This window comes from Hyposmocoma kahamanoa, unplaced genomic scaffold, assembly GCF_003589595.1.
Source record: "Hyposmocoma kahamanoa isolate Upper Pololo Valley unplaced genomic scaffold, ASM358959v1 263, whole genome shotgun sequence".
In the NCBI taxonomy this organism is placed as follows: Eukaryota; Metazoa; Arthropoda; class Insecta; order Lepidoptera; family Cosmopterigidae; genus Hyposmocoma; species Hyposmocoma kahamanoa.
The window spans coordinates 1,345,456-1,372,479 of record NW_020653766.1 but is presented as its reverse complement, the minus strand read 5'-3'; the positions used below and the strand labels follow the sequence as shown (position 1 = coordinate 1,372,479).

The 27,024-nt window shown below is 37.2% G+C and overlaps 3 protein-coding genes across 3 annotated transcripts in view; 1 reads left to right on the top strand and 2 right to left on the bottom strand.

Annotated features, from left to right (window-relative positions):
- The window catches only part of LOC113228948 (talin-2-like), a 30,598-nt gene extending 5,307 nt beyond the window's left edge, over positions 1–25,291 (top strand). The window contains exons 5-9 of the mRNA XM_026462391.1: positions 948–1,139; positions 13,817–13,898; positions 20,363–20,531; positions 23,655–23,830; positions 25,117–25,291. Coding sequence (XP_026318176.1) covers positions 948–1,139; positions 13,817–13,898; positions 20,363–20,531; positions 23,655–23,830; positions 25,117–25,291 — 794 coding nt within the window. The remainder of the gene's footprint in view (positions 1–947; positions 1,140–13,816; positions 13,899–20,362; positions 20,532–23,654; positions 23,831–25,116) is intronic.
- On the bottom strand, positions 6,147–10,586 carry LOC113228937. Its single transcript, XM_026462379.1, has 3 exons — positions 9,935–10,586; positions 7,149–7,508; positions 6,147–6,464 (listed from the first exon to the last, which is right to left on the bottom strand). Exons 1-3 carry the CDS (start codon positions 10,086–10,088, stop codon positions 6,331–6,333), a joined length of 648 nt encoding a protein of 215 aa, XP_026318164.1. The 5' UTR covers positions 10,089–10,586; the 3' UTR covers positions 6,147–6,330.
- LOC113228936 lies at positions 12,218–13,388 on the bottom strand. Its single transcript, XM_026462377.1, has 2 exons — positions 13,185–13,388; positions 12,218–12,964 (listed from the first exon to the last, which is right to left on the bottom strand). The coding sequence occupies exons 1-2, from the start codon at positions 13,330–13,332 to the stop codon at positions 12,324–12,326; spliced, it is 789 nt and encodes a 262-aa protein (XP_026318162.1). The 5' UTR covers positions 13,333–13,388; the 3' UTR covers positions 12,218–12,323.
- Positions 25,292–27,024: the final 1,733 nt, after the last annotated feature.

The following is a 27,024-nucleotide window of genomic DNA, read 5'->3' as shown; positions in this document are numbered from 1 at the left end:
TAAGCTACTGCTCGTCAACTACGCTGACCTCCCTGAGAAGAACGCGCAAGAAACTCTAGGGATTGCTCTTTTCAAATAAACTTAAATGCTGTGGAATACACTTTGAATCAAATTTGTGTGGATTCTGGAGCCATGTCGTCTTTCCATACATCTTTATCTAACACGTAGTCTTCAATTTTGTAATATGATTTTTCGATCAAAATATTTTTAATGTAGTTTTTAAACTTAGGAAATGATAAACTTAATATATGCTCCGGAATCTTATTGTAAAAACGTATACAGTTCCCCATAAAAGAGTTGTTTACCTTTGTTAAACGAAATCGTGGTACCATGAGTTTGGACTTATCTCTAAGATTAATATTATGGATATCTTCTTTCTTATTGACATTATGTATATTTTTACGGGCATATAAAATATTTGAGTAAATGTACTGTGAAGCTTTTTTTTTTTTTTTTTTTTTTTTTTTTTTTTTTTTTTTTTTTTTTTAAATGTGGTTTGAATATCTGCCGCTTTACCCCACATGAGAATCCCGTAGGACATTATACTATGGAAGTAAGTAAAGTAAACTAGTCTAGCAGTAGTAACATCGGTAAGCTCACGTATTCTACGGACTGCGTATGCAGCGGAGCTTAATCTCAAACTAAAAATGACAAAATTTTCTATTTATTTTAAATTTCTTGTCAAGGGTATTAATTTGAATGCATTAAGTACTTTAAGAATAGATAAAAGTCAGTTTGTAAATATGAAGGAAAATGACGTGTGAAATCATCCTGCAAAGCGTGTATCTATATCTATATACAATCCATTTTATGCATTGCAGTAACTTTGTGCTTTGACATATGAGTTTGAGAAAGTAAGGCAACGAGATTGAAATTTTATTTGCTTTTTATTTAAAAAAAGAATATTGTAATAAAATTTTGAAAATGACCATATTTTTATTTCACAGTGGCTTGGCTAGACCAACACAAGACCCTCCGCGAAATGGGCATCGAGCCTAATGAGACGTTGCTACTCAAGCGAAAGCTGTTCTATTCCGATCGCAACATAGATTCTAGAGATCCTGTGCAGTTGAATCTTCTCTATGTGCAAACAAGAAACGCCATATTGGAGGGACGGCACCCTGTTACTGAAGATCGAGGTGAGTTTGTTTAACGTAAACCTGCAGCTGAATGGTGTCCCCACCTCTTTACTTGACAATTGTCAATTTGGCGATTTTTTCGCTGTTTTCTGTTGTGTATTTGTTTGTATTATCGAATAAATTAATTGTTATATAGATTTTAAGACTTTCGTGGTTATGATTACCACTACACTAAATGATTATCACTAGTATCAGGTTTCTTCGGTATGACTTCTTTTTATTTTCCCGATATTTCGGAACGGTTGCACGCTCCATGGTCACGGGTTGACTGGACGGCGGCAGATGACAGCTTTATGAGCAGACATATCTGTCTACCCTCTTGCGCTGTCGATGACTACCTTCATCGCAATTTGTTGTGGCGTTACCATTGTCACTCACTTTTAAAAAGAAGTCATACCGTGGTAAGAAACCTGATACTAGTGATAATCATTTAAATTAATTGTTTTTATAAAAACCAACTGACCGCAACAAATCAAATGGTCAATGTGAAAGCGCAATCATTCACTAATCAATCAAACGGCGATGCGCTCTTTAAACCGGTCGCGACATGTTTGTGGGTCAGATTTGCCTCGGCCGGATATCCGGCTATCCGGCGTAGGTGCTAGCCGGATATTCGGTATCCGGTACTCGGCCAAATCACTATCCGTTTCATCTCTAATTTAAATAGAATCGGTATTAAGTACTATTGGAAATGAAACTGCCTCTCTTTCAAATCAAATCAAAATTCATTTATTTCAGACAGATACAGTCCATAATCTTATAACAGTTACACAATTATGTACCTATGGAGTCCCATCAGGATCTACCAATATTAAAAACAAAAAAATACAGTTCTTAAATTGAAGACGAATGCAGACTCATGCAATGAAGCATGATCGGGCAGTCAACCCTACCAGCCACAACGCGAAGAACGTCATTTGAGCTGCCACGGATACGGCTTAGCAACAGGCAGCTCTCTTTCTGAGAATAGCATGAATGCTATCCGGTTGAGCTTCTGCGAACATGCCTGATGCGCTGCAGTACCGCGGCAACCCCAGCAACACTCTAAATACTACAATTAACGTCGTACGCATTCGCGTAGGGCGTTAATTATCATCTGTGAACAGTTGACACAGATTATACGTATAAAAGGTTTGGAAGAATGCTTTGAAAAGTACCACTTTAACAGTACACCGTGCAAATCTGCGAGCCAATATATTGCTTCTAACAGCCAACGCCGCGGCGCTCTCTCTCAACGTCCTCATTATCCGTGAGGTTCTCCGATACCCAGATACAACTCTATCTAATTCAACACCATTCAAATAGACAGGTGGTACTAAGGTGATCCTGGACAGGTCCCGGTCGTCGATTTCCGGACCGGGAGAGATATTTGTACGGCCCTTAATTATATCTCTCGTGGTTTTGGGTGTAATTTGTAGTTGTCTGACAAAGGTTCTCACAGTGGTGTTTCTTTTAATAAGTACAGATCAAATGACGCTTGACACTTTGAACTATTTTTAAGAGCTCTCATGCCAAAAAAGTTTTAACGTTAACTCCGCCCAAATTTGTAAAACAAATATATGCCTGAAGTTCACGTGACATGCGACAGATGTTGAATTTTGCGCATTAAAAGTACCAATTCGTTTTAGCGGAATAACTCTAAAACTAAAGGGATTAAAAAAAAATCCGTAGTTACAGTTCTCGATCCTGCATAAATATAATTAATTATCTATTTTTTGTCCTAATAACCTGTAGCATTTCGAGGATAAATCGAAAAAATGTGAAAATTAGAGGTCATTTCGTGATTTTTATCTATCGAAGAAACTTTATTGTTTTATGTTTCTGATTAATGTCTATGCTTAAATATATCGTGTAGTTACTCATACAATATTTTATTTGTAACTTTAAAGTGGATATACCCCTCTAAAATCAAATCGAAGATTAGGAACTTTTCCTCTGCTTTGAATTAAGTGTCAATTTTGACGTGTTGTTAACTTTGTACCACTGACACAGGGCCTATACGATTTTCTTGTCTAAGAAACTTGCTTTCCAACTTAGTAAGTAATACGGAACATATTTTACATTGCAATATTTACTGTGTATCTTCTTATCTGTTTACATTATCCATCGCAATGCTACTTAGGTACGTTATTTACACAGATGTCTGTGGTATACTCAGTCGCGAGGTACGATATACAGGATGTCGCTTTTTTGAACAAATTTGAACATTGTATATTATATACATTTAATATACATTTTTAATATGGGTGAACGCTTGACCTTAAGTGTCGGTACAACCTTAAATGGCTTTAGTTGAGTCCGCATAATAGTGAAAGTATCAATGACGTTGGAAAAATCGTATCGAAAAGTTGGTCGACAGTGGCACGCGGTTGTAAAAAAAAATGCCTAGTCACTCTCAGCCTTAAGGCTCGCCTTTGAAGCTCGTATTTGAATGTGAGTCTAGATTTTAGGTGAAGTGTGAGGGGCGGCCCTTGCGCCCCACAATCTGCCCGCTTCAAATTTATATGAACAAAATGACAGGCAGAGAGATTTTGATAGAGATATGACGTTAACAATCGCCCGACGGCGACTGACGGGGCAGAGTGCGACGCGGCGTATTATTAAGCCGCTGAGCAATTTTGGGACACATGTGAATTTAATAAGTATAGGGCTTCAGTTGAAAACCAAAATTTAGCAGGCCCTCTGTAGGATTTAAAGAGAAATATCTCCATATAAAAATTATGTGCAAAGTTGGATATTTTACTCTAAAATAATTTGTTTTAGACTTTCATAACAGGATTTTATATTATGATCGAGTGAAGTACATCCTATTGTGTAACGATTTTTTTTATGATCAATTGACGGGACAAACGAGTCGCGCGCCTGATGGTAAGCTTTTCCATAACATTCCAGTGCCACTCAGAGCTTTAAATCGCAAAGATCTGAGGAGCACTCCAATTGCGCCTGTCACCCTGAGACATGACAAGTCCCTTGTACCTGTAGTTTCGCCAGCACCCTTACCCTTCAAAACCGGAACCCAGTAATGCTAACATTACTGCTTGGCGGCAGAAATAGGTAAGGCGCTAGTATTTCCCTTTACGAACTCTTTCACAATGAGCTCTACTGCTGCTTAAGAGTCATCGAATTAGCACATTATTCGGACAATATCCTTAGGTGTATCGTATATATTTTCTATAACACCGTTATTAAATAGGTAGTAAATACCTAAACAGCTTGATCTAACAAAACGGTTTATCCCGCTTCTCCTCCGGGGACTTGCCTTAAGGCGCGTTCAAATTATACGCTTGCAGAAGCACAGAAATATCGCCACTTGCAGTCACAATAAGTGAACTAAAAATTACTGTAGCGCCCATTGACTTACAATTATATGGACGTCGGGTCCGCGCTAAAAAGTGTCCGAACTTATAGGGCGTTAAAATCGTATACAGAGCGTCATTCACGCTGTAGTCTTCGTTTGTTCGACTGACAGCGAAGCAAGCAAAATTAGACAGTACTGCGATGACATTATAATTTAAATCTAACGTTTTAGCTTTTTCATATTCCTTTACATGTCACTACGTTTAAATAGGTTGACTTGGGACATTTTTTTCGTGGTTTTTGTATTAGACCCGTCGTCCATTTATTTGTAAGTCAATGGTAGCGCCACATACTGTTACGCTAAAGTCGCGCCAATTTTACGTGCGCTTAGCATAAAATTGTAAAAGGACGATATTATATAATAATTAGCCAAATTATTAACATCAAATATGATGAACTATTTTGCAATAATTATTAATCAAACATCGAACTCGAAAAAATCTTTCGATCCGGCTGGATTCGAAGCAACGTCTTCCAGCAAACCGTGTCAGGCGCTTTTTTCTTAGTGTCCGATGTTTGTATTAATAATTATTACAAACTAGCACAGTAATTTCACAAAAATTATCGTGGTTAAACAGTGTAACATTCAATGAACATAAAAATTAAACTATTTTTTCGGATCGCGTATATTTTTTTTTTCAGTCAGCTATGATCATTTTACCAGCACCATCCTTTCAAAGCACGAAATGCCTAGTTACAGCCGTTCCTTCACTGCGGATGACCTACGCGTCTATTCTCGAAGTTCGTCGATGAAAAAACAGGCACGTTCGAAACGGTCAAATCGAGTTGTCATAACATTTTTAGCTCTAGCCCCGATCGAAACTCTAGTCTGTAGGTCAGCTTTAGTGGGAAAACGAGAGTAGGGCCCTTTACAAGGGCGTAACGACAACGGAGTGGAACGTTACATTATTTGAAAACAATAAACATATGCGATTTGTAGTATAAAGGTTTAAGTAATTAACTAACTAATTAATTATCTAACTAATTAATTAACTAACTTCAGCTGTCACTTGTGGTGACTCTCTTGCTGCATCATGAAATACTTCTTGCGTAGCTCTATTTTAGCTTTCTTATTTCTTTCTACCTCTTACGTCTTGAACTAAAGTTGTACTTTTGTCTCTCTTTGACGTAACCGCTTCTTATTTCTTTATATAATATTTACAACTAATTAATATAGTTTTCACTCTATTCAAAATATCAATAAAATCACCCTGTATGATATGTAATGACTACATAACGGAATAGGTAGAGTATCTTTACCTAACCTTAAAAAAATACACATAGAGAGAACAATACCTCCCACTGGAATTCAATAACGGTCAAAAATAAAAAGGAAAAATCCTTCTTTGTAAATATACTAAACGTAACTAAGTTATTTGAAAAAAAAAAAACAATCTCAAAAGTTTTGTGAAATGTGCAAATTGTTGCATTATTTTTGCCAGGATTTTAGGCTTTTTCCACGCTTAGGGTCGGATTCCAGAACTCTACTCAATGCTAAGTCAGTACTTGAGTATGATTTCAAGCATTAGAAATCATACTCAAGTCCTTGCCATTAGGGTCGTATTTCCAGTGTTTGAAATCATTCAATTAAAATGGAATATTTTCTTCGAATTTGCATGGGACCACTATTGAGGCACCTCTTTTCTAACAAAAAAGAATCATCGAAATAGGTTTACAATGTCGGAATAATCGCAAAAAATACACAAACAAAAAGAAAAACAGTTGCATCAATAACCCCTTTTTTTAAGTCAGATAAAATTACAATACAATAATTCTGGTCGAGGGAGGTATTATCCACTCTACGTGATCTTTAATCAGGTATCATAGCTAAATACTATCCGATGCTGCTATTCACAGGCTGGTCGTCCTTGCTCACGATTTGTTGAAGCTCGTAGTCCTGCACCACCTGAAATATCTTAGACTTGGCCTGGTTCAGGAAATACGGGTTTAGCTTTCGCAGAGTTGATCCTGGAAATAAAAGACTCTGCAGGTATTCTTATAAGTAAAAGAGCAGATAGGGGAAAATAATAGAGCTCCTTGTGAAAACAGTAGAGTTCATCCAGGGAAGTACCTTACCTATTTCTGCGATTTATAGCTATGAGTGGCACTGTTATGGACGGGCGTATCGCTCACAACCGGGGGCACGACTCGGTCGTCCCCTCATTCGGTGTTATAAAATAAAACCTTCATGATGAAGAAGTTGTACAACCTTTGTGAAGAACCTGTGTGAAGTTCCCAACTCGCATTTCGCCACCTGTCTTTAAAGGAAACTGTAGCCGAAAAATGGGTTGACGATGAAGAGTATTTAAACCGTTTTGTTCTCGGCTATAAAAACCAAGAACACTTTCGGTTATGGTAAAATTTTTTGAGCTCCAAAAACATTGGACCTAGAATCTCGCTGTAGCCGAAGTTTTTTAGACTTTTGTTGGTCTATGAACTTGATTTTTTTTTATAATACCAAGTAAGGAGACGAACAAGTCGTGTGCATGGTGATAAGCAACCCCATAGCTTTAAATTGCAAAGATCTGATGGGCACTACCAATGCGCCCGTCACCCTGAGGCATAAGTTAACAAGTCCCGCGTGCCTATTCTTCAAAACTGGATGCTCATATTACTACTAAATGTATTATTATGTTGAATGTGAAAACTTACCGATAGTCAACAGAAATACGTCCAAAGGATCATGAGGATTCAACTCTGTACTCAAAGTTTCGCCACTTAAGATTGAAATGGTACAATCATTCGTTGTCTTACTACCAACAACGTTCGGCTTTATCTCTCTTTCGAACTCGCATTCATTGACGAAAACTTCGGAAGGCATTAGCGATTCTTCATCTATGAACTCACTGTACTCCTCATGCGTGGTTGTATCTTTGAAAAATGGTATCATAAAAGCAAGTTCTTCTTCGTATTTGTAGTTGTAACGCCTCTGGGCGGGACTTCGAAGTCGGTCGCGAATTTTTCTGCGCATCATATCACGTATGTTCACCCACCGAGATTTGCAAACTAGCGCTGAAACAATTAAGTTTTATTATATGAATAAAATAGGGAACCATGCAAACATCAACTGTTTGGTATCTTCCCAGTAAATACATCTACTGGGAAGTACAAATAAAAAAGTACAATAGTAATACAATCCGGCTCGAAGGATCAAAATGTAGGTGTACCTCCACTTGATATATGATAAGATAATAAAAAAAAATGTTTGTTAGTTGATGTGCCTACGTTCGCAAGTGTCTGAACAATTAGACTCCACTACTGGGCACGGGTTACCTCAGAGGAGGGGGTTTAGGTCATCTATGTCGTAAGGCACTCCTTAGAGAGATTAAACTTGATACAACGAATAACGGACTAATTGTATATCTTTAGGTATATGACATCCTTGGTACATATAAGACGACTTCTGAAATATGTAAACATTATATTCAACTTTGCGTTGCCTATAATTAGAGGTCTATTTATATTTTAACTGTATTGTTTTATTTATTTAAGGAAATTAACGCACAATATTGAAATAACGATTTCCCGCTCAATACATTGTTTTCCTGTATTTTTATAGGAAGCTTTATATTTTTGTAAAGTTTAATAAAATAATAAGGTCAACGTGATAGAAAAGAGAAACAGTTGTAAGCAAAGTCTAGTCACAAGAAAAAACACCAAAAACAAACGACCACAAAGTTAACTTTAAAGATGGCGAAAGATCTGGCTGGTATGGCCAATTCAAAATTTTCAAAAAAGAAAAGGAAATAAAACCGGGCTTGACACTCTTGGTACTTACTGAGCATTTTTTGTTTTTTTATCAATTATTAGGAAATATATTTAGGAAAGTTAGTATTTTTACGTGAAATCGAATTGAGTCGATAAAATTCAGTGATCAATTTTGGTTACAGCACTAATTATTAACATAAAAAATTTAAGATTTAACTGTTTTTGAGATGTTACGTAGCAAATTATTCTGAAATCTTTTCTATCGTGCTATTAAATGCGCTCAATAAAAGTGTTTTTTTTTTTAAAGTCATGAGTTCATATTCTTGTCCCGCTGCTCCCAAAATACTTAATGTCCCGCTTTGACAAAATAGGACAAACGTGACATTAATTTTTTTTAAATGGCCGTAAGCGAAAAATACATAAGTCCACCAGACTACTGTAATGTGACCTTAACCACATTTCGACATTTTAATCCTTGAATCAAACTTGTTATTACTAACGATGTACATTTTCTAGATTACCACAGAAATGCACAATCTTAACTGTTATTTGATTGCTTTAAATATCAATTATTTGTATATAAACCATACAAACAGCATTCAAAGTAATTCAGTTCACTTGGAGTTAATAAACCAATAACTAGTCGCTAACAGTTGTTTTCCTTCGTCTGCGACCCTTTACACTACACAACATGAATTCCATTAGGAAATGAAACTATTTTTCCGGATTTAAATCGCGTATATTTGTTTTTTCAAACAAACCGACGTTTCGGGCCCTTTACAGGTCCCATGGTCACGGTTGACTGATTTATATCCGGAAAAACAGTTTTATTTCCTATGTGTAACAATCGCGAAAACCTAATAGATCTCGATACGTATTCTATTTTTGATATGTATGTATTTACATTTTTGGTCTTTTTTTTATATAATCATTACCTAAACATTTCGTAACAATCATAAATTGTATTTTATTTTTAAAACAATAATAAATTTACAGGCGTCCCGGTTTGAGGGAAAAAAATATTGGTCACGTTAGTTATGCTAATTGAAAAATTTATTCTGTTATCAATTTCGAGTTCAAATCAACGTTTTATGCTCTTTACATGTCTCATGGTCATGGCTGTCCGTGTGTTAGTCACCAACCAGTTATATCTAATAATGACGCAAACCCCCTCTTTTCAGAATTATAGTTAGGTGTTAAATGTTAAAAATAACACTTCTATAACGTCAATGAGGTGTCACAACTAGGTTCAAGATGCATTAATTTTGCTTATTTTTTTTAGATTTTTAACCGACTTCAAAAAGGGAGGAGGTTCTCTATTCGATTGTAATTTTTTTGTGTTCATGTTACACGATTTGTAAACAGATTTTGATGATTCTTTTTTTGTTGGAAAGAGGGTGTTCCACCTCTAGCGCAAACTAGGAGATGAATCCGGTTTCGCGCTCTTTCCGGTAACCGATTTCAATAGAACTTGGCAAATAGATGTAATTCGACAAACTTTTGATCGGTTTTTTTTTTTTATAAAAAAGTAATATTTTTAATTTATGGTTACCTCGAAGTTATCTTGTTTTTTCAATTTAAATAGATATTTAACTAAATCTATTTCATTTCAATGTTGTGCACAATTGCCATTTTTGTTCCAAGCTAAAGAGTGTTAAAATATAGCACTAAATTAGAATTAACTATCGTATGGTTTGAGAAAGCTGTCATTGTAAAAGTTTCCAACTTACCAGGTCTGCTTAACTGATCTCCAATCTTCTGCCATATCACCTCTCTAGTATCAAAATCTAGATATTTCGGATGCCTAGGATTGTACAGTATTTGATTGTCTTTTACGAGGTGTATTAATTTGATATCAAGCGATTTGTTGAATGGCAAAGGCATGTTATTTCAATATAATTTACACTATACAACAGAAAGTTTGAAACATTATATAGACCATTTAATTTGTCCGGTTAATCCAAAGATAATTTTAATTAAGTCCTCTTAAATTAATAATGCGACTTAATTGAATCACTACACTGTACTTTGAAACTGCATTGCAGAACTACACTTCGAATTCCGTTGGTTAATTCCACTTGAAAATAGGTTATGTTTTATTCATGATTATGCCGTCTTGTAGTAATGTTGAAATACGCCACAATTTTTAAAAGTTTACACTTATACAACTTTTTGTAAACACAACTATTAGATTTTACAAATGATTTGTAAAGTAATCAATATGTCGTATCTGTCTCGTGCCCGTCTCGTGTCGAATGCGGATTCCGAGAACGCCCCGTGGTCGTCGCGGGTTGGCTCTGCACGGGACGGCAACGTCGGACTCACGTCACGTGGTATCATCATACCGCGTTTACACAATCGCGTTCGCCAACGTTTAGAGCATTCGTTCACGTATTTGCGTTTATTCATAGCTACATTCACCTGCAACTATAGATGACGGGTAATTTCGCACTAAGAAAATCGCGTGATTAGCAATAACAGTGGAAGTGGTTTTTCGGCACTTGTGTTTACATTACATATCGTCGTCTTAGAGTAAAACTTCGTATGTGAGTTCTATGTAATTTTTCAGGACGAAGATAAAAATGTAGTGTAAAATGTAGTAAACGGAATAATGTTTGTAGTTAACATTTTAATTAGTTAAATTTTATGTAACCTTTTTCAGATACTATTAAATGAAAATATTTAAAATTCAGTAAAAACGAACTATGTGAAAACGCGTCTGCGAGGTTTTCGCTCTAAAGCGATATTCTGTATGCCGCGGACTCGTTCTCATCAAACAGACGCGCGGTGTCGATGCCGCTAGACAAATATATCCTCCACCGTCGCGACGTACTATCAGCGAAGTTGACGCGTTATCACCTTAAGGGTTATTTTTGCATATAGTCAATAGCAGCCACATGTAGTTTGCTTGTTCTTGTCAACGTTTAAATGGCTAGATCATAATATTTAATTTTAAAATGTTGGTTTTTACAAAAAAGGGTCCACACGACTGCGACTGACAACGCTTCAAATTACGTAAAGTGAACTACACGAATACTTGTGTTGTCAGAAGCTCCACGAATATTTTTAAGTGTAAACACTGAGTTCGCCACGTCAGCTCGTTCATAGTTTTTTTATTCTCGTCCGACAAATCGCTCCGGGGCGAACAAAAGAGCGAGAGCGTGGGTAATGTCGAACGCATACACAAGGTGGACAAATTTGCGTCCGTGATCGCCTCAGGTGCTCGTGCAAATGTGTAAATGCAGTATGACTAATGCTTTGCTTCGAAACTTGCGATATAAACAGATTACGTTGCGTTTGACTCATTCAAAAGTAGGAGAATATTAAGAAGACTCACATGCTATTTAGTCGATGTGGATTTTCCTTAAAAAAAAAACACAAATTAATAATCTATGCCCTGCCTTTGACTACCTCAATCAATCAATTATGTTACAGGGATTTCTCTACTTTGAGCTTGATGAATAATTGGTGTAATTTGTCTAGTATGTAATGGGTAACAAATAATTGCTCAAGTTCAAAAATTGTTGTTCAAGTTCTTACTTTATGACGTTATAAAAACAGTCTGTTTATGTTACGGACACGTAACGCAAACGACCAGACCGAGGGCAGTGTGTTTCGTAAATCGACCAGTGTCTTAGGAGCTTTAGTCTAATATGTACGACATCAAATTGGCGGTTCAGTTTATGCTAGTTAGTTACACACGTCATATCCAACTAAACTTGAACTCTGCAGTCCTTACTTCATGTATGCAAGTCGGAGTTCTTTATAAATTTGCGCATAATCAAGATATCGATTCGATTGTAGCGTTACTACAGTGAACTCATTTCTATCTCGAACTAACAATTTTTATTGGTAAAAACTTTTTATTAAAAGCACTTTTTATTTCGCCAAGCAATGTCATAGTAGTTTTGTATGGATTTATACTTATCTTATTGAAAATAAATTACTCATGAGCTAAATCAGCATTTAATCAACAATACAAAGTATTAATTTAAAGGTACACGTTATGTTGTCGAGGAACAAAATTATTTCATTTAGGTACGTCTAGTTTAAATACAAATGTTTCCAGTACATGTGAGTATTCCTATCACAGGACACTATCATGATTTAGAACGTTGATTACATTGTATTATTTACAAAAACCATTGTATCCGATGAACAAATTTTTTGTTCAATGTGACTATCTCTTCTTTGAACGATTTGTTGCAAATCGTGTTCCTGCACGACTGCAAATATTTTGCTTTTTGCTAAATTTAAATGGTATGGATTAAAGGTCTTCAAAGTCGCGCCTATGCTTAACAAAAACGCATCAACAGGATCTGTTGGATCTAACTCTTGGGGTACTGTTACTGACTCCGTAAACACTGTAGTTTCAGGTTTTACTTCATCTTCCTCTTCCTCGGCGTAAGAGCGCTTCTTTTTTCTCTTTACAGATTTGGTTCTTTTCGCTCTAGTCTTACGAATTTTTTTTTCAATTTTCTCGGAATCTGAGAATTCTACCGCTAGTTCTTGGTCTTCCATGTCGTCGTGGTGATTATAATCATCATCATTCATTGGAATGCTTTCATCTTTATCAGGGTCATCGTCAAATTCATAATCATTGTTTTTTATCGGCACGTCTCTGTAGAACGGCCTCATGAAAGATAGTTCGCTGTCATATTTATATGTGCGCACGCGTTGGCCGGGATTATTTAGGCATTTTCTGAGAATGCGTCGGTTTACGTCTCTTATATTTATCCACCTTACTTTGCAGTCGGCCGCTGGGGACAAATTAAAATGTTAATTTATTTTTATCCCTCACCATTGTTAATGATAGATAAATATGTCATAGTATAAAATAATTTACATTTATGTTACAACTCACTCTAAATATAAAAACACTTTTAATTTAATCGCGAGAAACTTACGATTCGTTAATCGAAACGCGTAACAATAGTAACCTCCAGCAACTATCAATCGTAAAATATAAAAGCGACTTACCGGGCCTTTTGAGCTCGTCTCCGATCTTTTGCCAGGCGACTTCTCGAGCGTTAAAGTCCATGTATTTAGCATGATTATGGTCATATAAAATTGGATTATCACGCACTTGGCGAATAAGTTTCACATCTAGTTTTTCGTTGAATAACATGTCGTGGCGGGTGGCGCGGTCGCGTCGGAATGGCGTCGTGAAGCGGTGCGTGCACGGAGCGGCAACGGCGCGGTCGGATCGTCACACGGTCGCCGATCGATTGCGCGCTCTTTTTCGTTGTTTCGACTTTATGTTTGGATTTGGAATAGTATTCCCGCGCTTTTACTTTTTTCTTTATAAAACACCATCTCATCAAATTTTTTAACACCAATATTTACAGAAGCATTTTTCAATATTCGATTTATTTTTAAACCGTTCTTATCGTATGCGGCGTAGAGTTGCATTTCAAGTTTCCAGCTTGTCGTGCTCTTGACCTTGTACCTGTAAAAACGGTTATAAATTCAATTTGTATATTTGTTACATTAACGTGTTTTATAATTTTGATAATTTTTATGATTTATGTGATTACGACTATAATATTTATTTTTATTTGTTTAATTATTAGTTTGGTTTAAAGTAATTTACGTGCGTAAATTCTTTTCAGCTATGGAGTTTGCCGCCATACAATGCCAAATCCACTTTGGCGACTTTCACGAGGAAAAGCATAAGCCGGGTCTCATTGAAAAGTAAGTCCAATAACTAAGGTGATAAGTTTGAAATTGAAATTTTATTATTTATTTGTGTTATTTAGTGTGTACAAATGTTTATTTACGAAGAGCAATCCCTAGAGTTTCTTGCTCATTCTTTTCAAAGGAATCAGTCTAGCGAATAAGCAAGAATAATTAAAGAAATAAAGTGGCCAGCCATTCTGACGTCAGATTGGCTGGGCCACTTTACGTTGTTCATAGTTTTAGCAGTATATAATTTACTTTTTTTGTATATTTACTAATAATTACTAAAATTACTAATTTCTACCTAAACATACTTTTTCACTATTTTAGGAAGCTTCTATAAAAAGTAAAAAAAACTCCTTTGCAATTTAATTATAATAAACTTCTGTCATAACTTTGTTCTGCTTTAGGGCATCACCACATTTATTAATGCGGAATTGGCTTAAGTCGGTCAGTAAAAGTTTTTATACGGGTGTAACAGAAAGGTGTGGTCATATTAAAGGACCCAAATGTACACTTGATTTAGACCCTGTGTGCAAAATATCAAATAAAAATAAGTGACTTTTAATGTTGATATAAGTTTAATTATGATTGTATAAATAGTGATTGTCCGAAACAACCACTGCGTCACAACTCTATTGCTAGTTACGTTACTACGACTTCACAAATTCATTCATGAAACCTGGGCGGCCGCAAGCGGGGCGAACAGCTGACTACAATTGAAATGCCATTGTAAAAACATGATTTGAATATGTTGATAATACGTTAATATTAAGTAACAAAATCTTTAAATACCTAGAAAAATCGAATCATTTCTAACAATATTATTTTATGCCATACCTAGGTACGCGTACGTATTTATTTACATACAATTTAAAGAATATTTATTTACTTATTAAGCCCGTAGTTACGCACGCCTTCATTGTATACACATTCTACATAGTTTAGTATTAACACATTTATTTACGACAATTTTACAATGGTGGATACTTTTGTAATTGGTACTTACCTACTGTTCAATTCATACACGTTTTAATGAATTTCCTACGAATTGTAATTCACTGTTGTACAATGTACGAAATATTGACTTGTTTACGATAATTTTGAATAATAAGCACAATCACTGCACGCACTGCTGGCACATTTCACACATTTACAGGTAAGGTTCAAAATGCCGACCTCCATGCAATATGCATATGTCCGTGTGTCGGTACAGAGACTGCTCTACTCTTTGAAGCATCTGCCGAGTGATTTGACTAAATGCCATTTCGATCCGCTGCCTCATTTCTTCTGCGCTTTCACAGGACTCCGCATAAACAATATTTTTTATATGATCCCATAAAAAAAATCGAGCGTTGTCAAGTCTGGGGACTTCGCTGGCCAGGGTACAGGACCTCCCCGCCCAATCCACTGCGGGAAACGGTCGTTCAGATGGGAACGTACATTTCGAGCAAAATGTGCGGGTGGTCCATCGTGCTGGAAAGTCATCCTGTGTTCCATCACGAGTCTCACGTATTGTGTCACTGGCAGGGCCATCAGAACGTCATCCATGTCTTCTGTTAGGAATCTTAAATAATTGGCCCCATTCAGACTTGCCGGCAAAAACACTGGACCGATGACGGCACAACCTATTATACCAGCCCACACGTTAATCCGCCACTGGTGTTAAAAATTTGATTCCCTTGATACGCGGGGATTCAAATGAGTCCAAAAATGTTCATTATGCATATTGATAATGCCCGCACGCGTAAATGACGCCTCGTCTGTCCACAGTACCGACGAAGCGAAGTCGGGAGACCTCCCAATCTTGTCGCGGTCGTAAACGTAACGGAACGTGGATCATAGTCCGCTTGTAACAGCTCCTGCGTTCTTTGAAAATGGTATGGGTGCTGGCCATCATCCCGTAGCACACGCCACACACTCATATGGTTCACACCACCAAAGGCTGCTGCAGCACGACGAGTACTTGTCTTTGGATTGCCGAGAAAATGTTCCAAAACATCTGCCTCGAATTCTGGGTCTCGTGAACTCGGCCGGCCTTCAGAACTGGAACCACGGAACGATCCACTATTATGAAGTCTCATAACCATCTTCCTGAAGCATTCCAGAGTAGGAAATGGTCGACGTCGATTTTCTGGGACGCCATCAATAAACTTTGCCCAATAAATTTGGCGAGGCTGGCGCAAGCTCCCATCGGCTGCGCCTACGCACAACATCATCTCATAGTAATCACTATTGCTTAAGCGTGACATAGTTTAAATAAACACAAAAACGAGACACAAACAAAACGATGACACCTATTTAGTCCTCACAACGCAAACGGCAATTACAGACTGTTACAAAAAATAAAAAAATAGTGCCTCTGCCTCAGCGGCGGCACATCAAAGGACGCCGACTGAAACGCAAATTTTGGAATATAGGGTAACGTTTTCATAATGTACATACAGGATGAAATTAAAATTATTACCATCCTTTTAAAATAAGACCCTTCTCATGATACAAATTACATCATTACATACACATTAAACGAATACCTATATCCTACGTATCTACGACCTTCAACGTTGCACTGCATACGCCTTTGTTTGTAAACATAACGCTGACCATCACCCGTACCACTTCCACACAACGCAAGAACTGACTGGGTGATTACGGATATACTGCACTAAGGAGGCAGTCACCCATCGGAAACCCACGACGTCCGAAACGAAAGCCTAACACACTTACCACTACACCATGGAGGCAGTCGACTATAGCAATCAAATCCACGACTTCCGAAACGAAAGCCTAACACTCTAACCACTACACCATGGAGGCAATCGACTATAGGAATCAAATCCACGACCTCCGAAAACAAAGCCTAACACTAACCACTATACCATGGAGGCAGTCGACTATGGGAATCAAATCCACGACCGCCGAAACGAAAGCCTAACACTCTAACCACTACATCATAGAGGCAGTCGACTATGGGAATCAAATCCACGACTTCCGAAAAGAAAGCCTAACGCTCTAACCACTAGACTATGGAGGCAGTCGACTATGGGAATCAAATCTACGACATCCAAAAAGAAAACCTAACGCTCTAACAACTACACCATAGAGCCAGTCAACTATGAGAATCGAATCCACGACCTCCGAAACGAGTCTAACATTAACCACTACTCCACATCACGATGTATAAAATCAAATGCTGGCGGCGAAAATCAAAGGTGATATTTTTGCCGCTAAAGTTGCCGCCAAAGGCTTGCAACTTCGCTACGATTACGTTATTGCGTACGCAAGGCGACTAATCTTGATACTTTGTTTATTTAGGTAAGATTTTTTATGGTTTTACACTATTGCTAATTTAAACTATTCTAAAATATTTCTTTAGATGAGTACATATTATTAGGAAGTAAGAACCTTAATAGGTTCAACGATGTTAATTATTTTTAATTTCACCATGTAATAAACCCATACACAGAAAGTTGTCGTGTGTAGATAAGTCAAATTAAGCGTAAACCTGTTGTTAGAAACGTGTGCTCAGCAATAGACGTATGTAAGTTAGTAAAGTACTATTTTTTGCACAAGGTTTAGTCCACTACACTTGCATAGTAAGTACTAATTGGAGACTTGACATTTTCGCATCTTTGAAGATTTCGGCAATTATCTCCGAAATCCAAGTTTTCTCACGATACTTTCATTTCCAAGCAAGTGATGAAAATTATAATAATTAATTCGTGGTCAACGATCAAAACTAATTTCTTGACGTTTGCCGACCTTCAGGTTGCACCTTTACGATGAAAGTGTCCCAATACAAAATTTCAACTTTTTGGGAATACGCAAAATAAGATTCATGTTGTGACATTTTCATATTATTTTATTTATTACTCTTGAAGTACTAAAGGTGATGGCCTTATTAGTCTTTGAAAATAATGAGGAAAAATGGAACTTTACAACTGAAAATTGTTTCTGATCATTTTAATGTTCAACAATTTAAAAACATAATTTACAAAAACTATATAGATTTTAAGACTTTCGTGGTTATTCACTAAATGATTATCACTAGTAACAGGTTTCTTACCACGGTAAAATAGCCAGGTCGCTAAGGAAGTTTTCCATAAAAACTGTTTTCACCCCCTTAACCAAAATAGGAAAAATGTTACGTTCACCAAAAGACCACCTTCCTTTACAAACACCGGGTGTCTATAAAGTGAACTGCAGTTGTGGGAGCTCGTATATCGGTCAGACTAAACGAACAATTGTCGATCGTATGAAGGAACACATCCGAGCAGTAAAAAACAATGATGCACAGAAGTCGGCTATAGCACAACATCTCACACAGACTGATACTAACCACTGGATCGAGTTGTATAGCCCCCAGGTACTCTCGACAGAACGTCACTACATACCACGGTTGGTACGAGAAGCCATCGAGATCACGAAGTACAAAACATTTAACCGTGATGATGGTTTTAAACTGTCCAGTGCATGGAATCCGGTCCTTAGTGCGTGCAGTAATAAAAACAAAAACACCTCGAGTTCAGTTTCGCGTGTGGATACAGTAAGTGTGGTTTGTGTGAAAAAAGTGAGTGACAATGGTAACGCCACAACAAATCGCGATGAAGGTAGTCGTCGACAGCGCAAGAGGGTAGACAGATATGTCTGCCCATAAAGCTGTCATCTGCCGCCGTCCAGTCAACCCGTGACCATGGAGCGTGCAACCGTTCCGAAATATCGGGAAAATAAAAAGAAGTTATACCGTGGTAAGAAACCTGTTACTAGTGATAATCATTTACAAGAACTAGTCGCCAATAGGTCTTTTTTTAACGATTTTTTGTTATCATTTAACGTATTAAGAATTAAGTGTTTTTAATGTTCATCAGCTAAGCAAGATGTCATAACCCTTGATATTGTTTTGTGATCTCTATTTCACAATTAAAAAAGAAGAAAGTCCACGAAACAAAAAAGTCAGTCCCTTTAAAAAGTAAGTTAATAAAAAAAATTTTTTTTTTTAAATATTAAGCGACGGGTCTAACAAGTCGTGTACCCGGTGGAAAGCATCACGCATGTCCATAACAGTAGCACTGCCGCTCGAAGGTTACTGTTACGGCGTCCATCTCTCTGAGACATAGTTGACAAGTCCCATGTGCCTGTAATTTCACCAGCACCCTTACCCTTCAAAACTGTAACACGGTAAAGTGGCAGTACTACCCTGGACGAACTCACAAGGAGCTCTACTGCTACTAGTGATTTTTGAATATGATTTTCGGAACGAAAATGGCTCAAATGCTAATCCGTCAGTGGCAGCGTGTTGTCTTTGCAAATGCAGATTCAACAATAAATGCGGCGTTAATATCTCGAATTTTTAAACTGAAAGAACAAAATGAAAGGGACCTTTATGAATCACTGCTATTCGAGCTTTAATTGCACAATTTCATCTTCACCACAGTGTGACTAATGTAACAAAATATTTTTTTAAGATGGTTTTACGGTATAAACTCATTTTTAAATTTTTTGATTTGGGTCACTTTCATTGTAAGGGTGCGAAGTATTAGTCGGATGATTGCGTCATATTGCGTCATGCGTTAGAAGAAACATACCGACTGATTCGCTAGCTGCCATGCGTTAGAACAGTACCGGCGGATAGACAGAGACAAATTTCATTCATTAAAATACAATAGATGAATGCGTATTATTACATATGATATGGTAAAAAGAAAAGAGATAACTTTTGTTTTTAGAGGACATTACTTTTATTAATGGATATTAAATGGAAATTTGTGTATTTTGTATGTTTGAAGATATGAAGTTAACGAAACCATATTACGTTATTATGTACTAAGTTTTAAATAATAGTTTTATTATGAAGTAGTGTATTTTGGCAAAGTAATCGATAATATTTATTTTTCATTAAATGTTCACACGCATATTACATTAATAAAATAATAATAAATTTAGTAAATTATAACATAGTAATAAGAATATGGCATTAAGTACTTTATCATTTACAATAACATGCCTGAATTTCACAATTTTTTCAAGTTACGTAATTTGGTTGTATTATGATACTCAATAGAGATGTGATGTGACTATTTATTTTCGTTAAATGACATCAGCTGATCGCAACTGTTCATGGCGAAATTTCCATAAATAACGTAGTGTGTACTAAAACAACTTTGCTAACTAGTTTCATACCATTAACTGAATCCGACCTTCAAATATGACCACACCTTTCTGTTACACCCTGTATATATAGAGTGAAAAAAGGTGTTGAGAGCTTTTACTTCCGCTAGGATCGACCGATACGACGATTGTTTCGTTTTTATTAGGTACATGGACAGAAAGCTTTTTCTATCGGTTTTATGCTATTCATTGCCTTTTTAAATATTAATGTCACTTGTTAAAAGGTTGGTTACGACAGTAATTTTTTTGAAATGGGCTATTGGGAGTGTGTTTTTTATCATGTTTTCTATCATATTTTTTATCCCAAACAGTCTCAATGAATACCTGCCGGTCCAGTATTCTGGAGTGTGGAACGCAGAGAAGAAGATCCTTAAGCTGTTCAAGAATCACCACGGCCTGAGCCCACTGGATGCCAAGTACCTCTACATCAAGACCGCTAGGGATTTGCCTACCTATGGTGTCACCTTCTTCCTTGTAAAGGTCAGTAAAAAATATTTCATAAATAAAACTAGATGGTGTCATTTTCTAAGGTATTCTATGGTATACAATTTCTGAACAAAAACTTTGACTGGCTATTTAAATTTTAACTTTAAAACACGAATAGTATAACTTGAATATAGAATTCATACACACATCAAAAAAAGTTTGCGATCACTTCGAAAAACTGAAATCTTTTTTGTTACTGTAGATTAATTATGATTTTTTCTTCTTTTTAGATTTTTTATTTAAAAATAAATTAGAACATAAAACAATGACCCCGTTCAATTGTTTTTTCATATAAAAAGGCTTTCAGTCCTAGCTTACGCTCATTCAGAAATCTGATTTAGTCAATTATAAGCGATTCAAGATATTTTTCGCGGAAAGTTGTGATTGAAAAAATGCCAAGAGGATTATCAGAGGTTTTACGAGCTAGAATAGTAACTTTGAGGGAAGAAGGATACACCTCGAGAGTAATAGCACGCAGACTTGCTATATCCCAATCCTGTGTCGTGGCTACGTTGCAGAGGTATCACGGAATGGGGAATTTAGCTGACCGACCCCGCAGCGGTCGCCCAACTGTTTTGACAGCTGCCCAAAAGCGCTATATTAGATTGCTGGCAGCCCGTGATCCAACAATCAACGCCACTAAAATAAAAGCAGAAGTCAGGGCCGCCTCTGGGCTTGAAGTTAGCACGCAGACCGTTCGCAATTGCTTGCACCAGGCTGGATTACGAGCACGGCGGTCTTGGCGAGCTCCGCTCAATTCCCGGCAACGTCAACAACGAAGATTGCAGTGGGCTAGACTTCGGCAAAATGAAGAAGGTGAGGACGAAAACATTTGGCAAAACTGTCTCTTCGTTGACGAATCCCGAATCAGCACTCATCCAGATAACCGACGTGTCCGTGTCTGGAGAAGACCAGGCGACCGTGAAAGACAAAGAACTGCCACTGGAACAGTTCAGCAAGGCGGAAAATCGGTGTCCTTTTGGGGTGGCATTATGATTGGAGCTAGAACGCCTTTGATCCCGTATCGGGGCTTCATGACAGCAGACATGTACAAAGCAGTTGCTATTGATGATATCGTCAGACCATTCCGAGTAAACCATGGGCACCAATTTGTACTGGTCGATGATAATGCGCCCGCACATCGAGCTCAACGAGTCAATGCTGCTCTTCAAGAATACGATATCACACGATTAGACTAGCCTGCCGGCACGCCCGACTTAAACCCAATAGAGCACGCGTGGGATGCTCTTAAACGAGCAGTATGGAACCGTGAGCCACGTCCCCAGACAGTTCCAGAGCTCAGGGAAGCCGCTATTGAAGAATGGGATAGATTACCCCAGGAAATGCTGAATAACTTGATCCTCAGCATGCCCAGGAGGATCTTCGCATGTATTCGAGCCAGGGGAGGAGTTATTTTATATTGAATTCACAACTTTTAATAATAAATTGTTGTTTAAGTTTAATTAAACAGTCTTTTTCTTTCTATGAAATTTCTATCACTATTACATTATGGTTAATGGCTCAATTTTTTAAAATAAATAATAAAAAATAGTTTTATATTTTAATTTCAAACAGGGTATTCCTATTTAAAGAAAGCATACAACATAGATTTTTTCTTGATAAAGTTAAATTTAAAGAATTATAGGAGCTTATGCTATTGATCGCAAACTTTTTTTGATGTGTGTATGTGAAAATAAAATTTACTGTATGAAAAAATTTTTTTTTCACACACACACACACACACACACACACACACACACACACACACACACACACACACACACACACACACACACACACACATTATTTTAGGTATAAATTATATATTTCCTCAATTTTATTTTGAATAATAACGTACACACTCAACATTGCCCCCCCACTATTTACGTTACGTTTATAATCTGTGCAGGCATGATTGCAAAGTTACATTGATGAAATGGCTTTTAACCTTGGACTATGACACTAGTGAAAATTTAATAAAAGTCACTACATAAATGTAATTATTTTAAATATTATAATATTATATTATGCAGAACTCGCACACACGCTTACATACACACACACACTCACTCACACACACACACACACACACACACACACACACACACACACACACACACACACACACACACACACACACACACACACACACACACACAAACACAAACACACACACAAATTTCACTCACGAAACATCTTCATATCTTTCCTTTTAAATAAATAAATTGTAACGGGGTGGGAGCCTGGAGATTTGTAACACAGGTCTAGTTACCTAGTACGAACTCCAGACTCTCGCTTAAGGTAGCTAACTTTAGTCATTATTAAGTCTTGTTTAACATATAATTATAATGTATAATGTACTAGGGAAACCCTGTATCGCAGGTGCCATGGACACACACATAGACAAACATAAATTAAACCCAAAATTACGAGAGAAATAAATGTAGGCCACACAAATATTTCGCCCGGCCCGGGAATCGAACCTGGGACGTCTGCGTGACCTTTTACCGTTAACCGGTAACCGTTCGGCCACGGAGGCAGTTATTTGGTAGAGTCCCGAACAGGTTTTTTTTTATGATAGCAAGTGACGGACGAACAAGACACGCGTCTGGTGGTAAGGACATACCTCTGTCTATAGCAGTGTCTGAGCTTTAAATCGCCAAGATCAGAGATTGCCGCTGTGCCCGTCACCCTGAAACGCAAGTTAACAAGTCCTATGTGTCTGTAATTTCACCAGCACCCTTACCCTTCAAAACCGGAACGAAGTAAGGCTCACATTACTGCGTTCCTTGCGTGCTTGGCGGCAGAAATTGGTAAGGTACTTCCCTGGATGAACTCTTTAACAAGGAGCTCAAGTGCTTCTAAGGAACTCTGTAGTTTCAGGACACGAGACTTGTTAGTGTGACAGTGCATTTCAGATCTTTGCGATTTAAAGCTCTTGAGTGACACTTCTTCTTCTTGTTATTATATCGATGGCATATAGTATAATGTATATTTTGTGGTTGGAAAGAAATGGTACGCGGGTCCTTTCGTGCACCCCGAGTTGAATGACACTGCTATCGCTTATCACCAAGCCGCACCGATTAATCCAGTAGGTAATAATGATTTTTTTAACAGGAGCAACAGAAAAACAAAAAGAAACTAGTCCCTCGTCTTCTTGGCATCAACTCGCAGTCGATCCTTCGTCTCGATGAAGGCACCAAAGAGATTCTCCAAGTGTGGCCATTGACGCATATTAAGTCGTATCACGCCGGGAAAAATGAAACGTTTATGCTCAATTTTGGGGATTATAGGTAAGTTATTGTGCACAGTAACTTCTACATGAGTATTTAGACGTCGTTATTTGAAGTGAGTATTAAAAAGATAACCTTATTTGAAAAAAATACCGACCTGAAAAATTCGTGGTATTACATCCATTTTGCCAAGTTTCATTGAAATTGGTTACCGGAAAGTTCGCGAAACTGGATTCGTCCCCTAGTTTGCCACGCTTACAGAAGGAATATTTCCTTCAAATTTAAATGGGATCAATACTGAGGTACCCTCTTTCCAACGAAAAATGAATCATGAAAATCGGTTCACAAATGGCCGGAGTTATGGCGTAACATACATACAAAAAAATACAGTTGAATTAAGGACTTCCTCCTGTTTTTAAAATTGGTTTAAAATATATATTATATACTTTACAATTTGATCTACACCTTGAAACAAGGTGTAGATCAAAGGTGTAGGTCTCTTCTTATAACCAAAAACATAATTAACTAATTAACCTAAAATTGTAAAAGGACGATATTAAATAATAATTAGCCAAGTTACAGTGATTCCACTTTGTATATTGTCACTTTCAACTGTAAGGCTCAATTCACACTGGCGCTGAGTCGAAGCGACGCGACGCGTCATGTTTTTCGCCTATAGCATATTTATCTCTATTTCCCATAATTAAGGTACAGTTTTGTGTGCAAATATCGCGCGTCGACGATTGGTTAAAATCGAGCGATTTCGCGAGTCGCCATGCGACTATTGCGCGCATTGAGGCGTCAGACGCCGACCACACTGTGATGCGACGCTTCGACTTTGCGCTAGTGTGAGTTGAGCTTAACATCAAACATTAAATTATTTTGTAATAATTATTAATACAAACATCGAACACTAAGAAAAATATTCCTTCCATCCGGCTGGATTCGAACCAACTGCTTCCACGTAAAAAAATTCTTTGGTCCCCTAGTTCGTTCCTTGGCTTAGTTGGCATAGCGTCTGGCACGGTTGCTGGAAGACGTTGGTTCGAAAGAAACCAGATCGAAGGACTTTTTTCGTATTGTTTGATCTTTGTAATAATACTTATAACAAACTAGTGGAGTATTTTCACAAAAATAATGGTGGTCAAAAATCGTGACATTCAACAAACTTAAATATTTTTAGACTCGAGTCTGTGCTCCGATGAGTCGCGCTCTTTTCCACTCAGCCTCGTGAGTGTTTTAGTGCGAAATTGAGTCGAGTTTGTAAATGTAGTATCTCGGAGTCGAGTTTTTTACCACACCATGTACACCGAAACTTAGGATGTTAATTCTGGTTCGACCGACAGCGACAAAGAGTACTGTGTGAAGACCAACGAGGCTTACCGCATACGTGACATCCTGGAGAGCTACATCGACCTCATCCGGAAGCGCATGGCCGCGCCGATGGACTCGCGGTACGCCGAGAGCGCTGCCATTGGAGAAGACAATGTCCAATTCTCAAAGTTAGTAAACCAAATTTAAAAGCTGTAAACTTTGCAAATAAATAAACACACTTGAAAACGTCGCTTTTAAGCTCACTGTGCTGACTTCCCTGAGAAGAACAAACAAGAAACTAGGATTGCTCTTTTCAAATAAACTTATATGCCATGTCGTCTTTCCATCCATCTTTATCTAACACGTCGTAGTCTTAAATTTTGCAATATGACTTTACAATTAAAATATTTTAAATGTAGGTTTTAAACTTAGGAAATGATAATCTTAATATATGCTCCGGAATCTTATTGTAAAAACGTATACAGTCCCCCATAAAAGAGTCGTTTAACTTGGTTAAGCGAAATCGTGGTACCATGACTTTGGACTAAGGTTAATATTCTGAAGCAAAGATAGGGTCTACGATGGAACGAGCTCGCCCAGAAGATGTCTATTCAGTCGAACCTTAAAGATTCTCGGATTGCATATCTTCGGAAACTCAGTCGCAGGCAGGGAATTCCATTCCTGGGCTTGTGCGTATAACAAAAGATGTCGAAAATCGCTTAGTACGCCTGAAGAGAACATTGACCAAGTACGGATGATATCCCACCGCACGTTTGAATGTTCGATGGTGAAAGGCGGGCGGGATGAGCTGATGCAGCTCATGGGCACACTCACTGAAGTATATTCTGTAGAAAACCGACAGACTGGCAAGCTTATCGTCGCCAATAAATCTCCTTCAAAAAGGAGTTTGAGAAGGGTCCTACAGGATTTGCAACGCGCTCGTGACGCCTCTGGTGTTGCAGGCGTTCATAGGCGATAGTGACCGCTTTCCATCAGGCGGCTCTATGCTTGTTTGCTGCTTATTTCATAAAAAAAAAACCGAATCAAGAGAATCAAAACAACATCATTTCTATTTATTGGAACTGAAACTATTTTTCGGATCTATTTTTTTTTGCAAACAAACCATCATTTTAGGTGGTTTACAGATCCCATTTTTTATACATGACTTATCAGCCGTGACCAGAAGAACCCGAAAAATAGATTTGGTTGAAAAACAAATCTAAGTACGCAAAATGTAGATCGGAAGAAATAGTTTTATTTCGAATAAATTGATATCATGATATAATATACCGGGTGTAACAGAAAGGTGTGGTCATATTAAAGGACCCAAATGTACACTTGATTTAGACCCTGTGTGCAAAATATCAATTAAAAATAAGTGACTTTTAATGTTGATATAAGTTTAATTATGTTTGTATAAATAGTGATTGTCCGAAACAACCACTGCGTCACAACTCTATTGCTAGTTACGTTACTACGACTTCACAAATTCATTCATGAAACCTGGGCGGCCGCAAGCGGGGCGAAAGAACAGCTGACTACAGTTGAAATGCCATTGTAAAAACATGATTTGAATATGTTGATAATACGTTAATAATAAGTAACAAAATCTTTAAATACCTAGAAAAATCGAATCATTTCTAACAATATTATTTTATGCCATACCTAGGTACGCGTACGTATTTATTTACATACAATTTAAAGAATATTTATTTACTTATTAAGCCCGTAGTTACGCACGCCTTCATTGTATACACATTCTACATAGTTTAGTATTAACACATTTATTTACGACAATTTTACAATGGTGGATACTTTTGTAATTGGTACTTACCTACTGTTCAATTCATACACGTTTTAATGAATTTCCTACGAATTGTAATTCACTGTTGTACAATGTACGAAATATTGACTTGTTTACGATAATTTTGAATAATAAG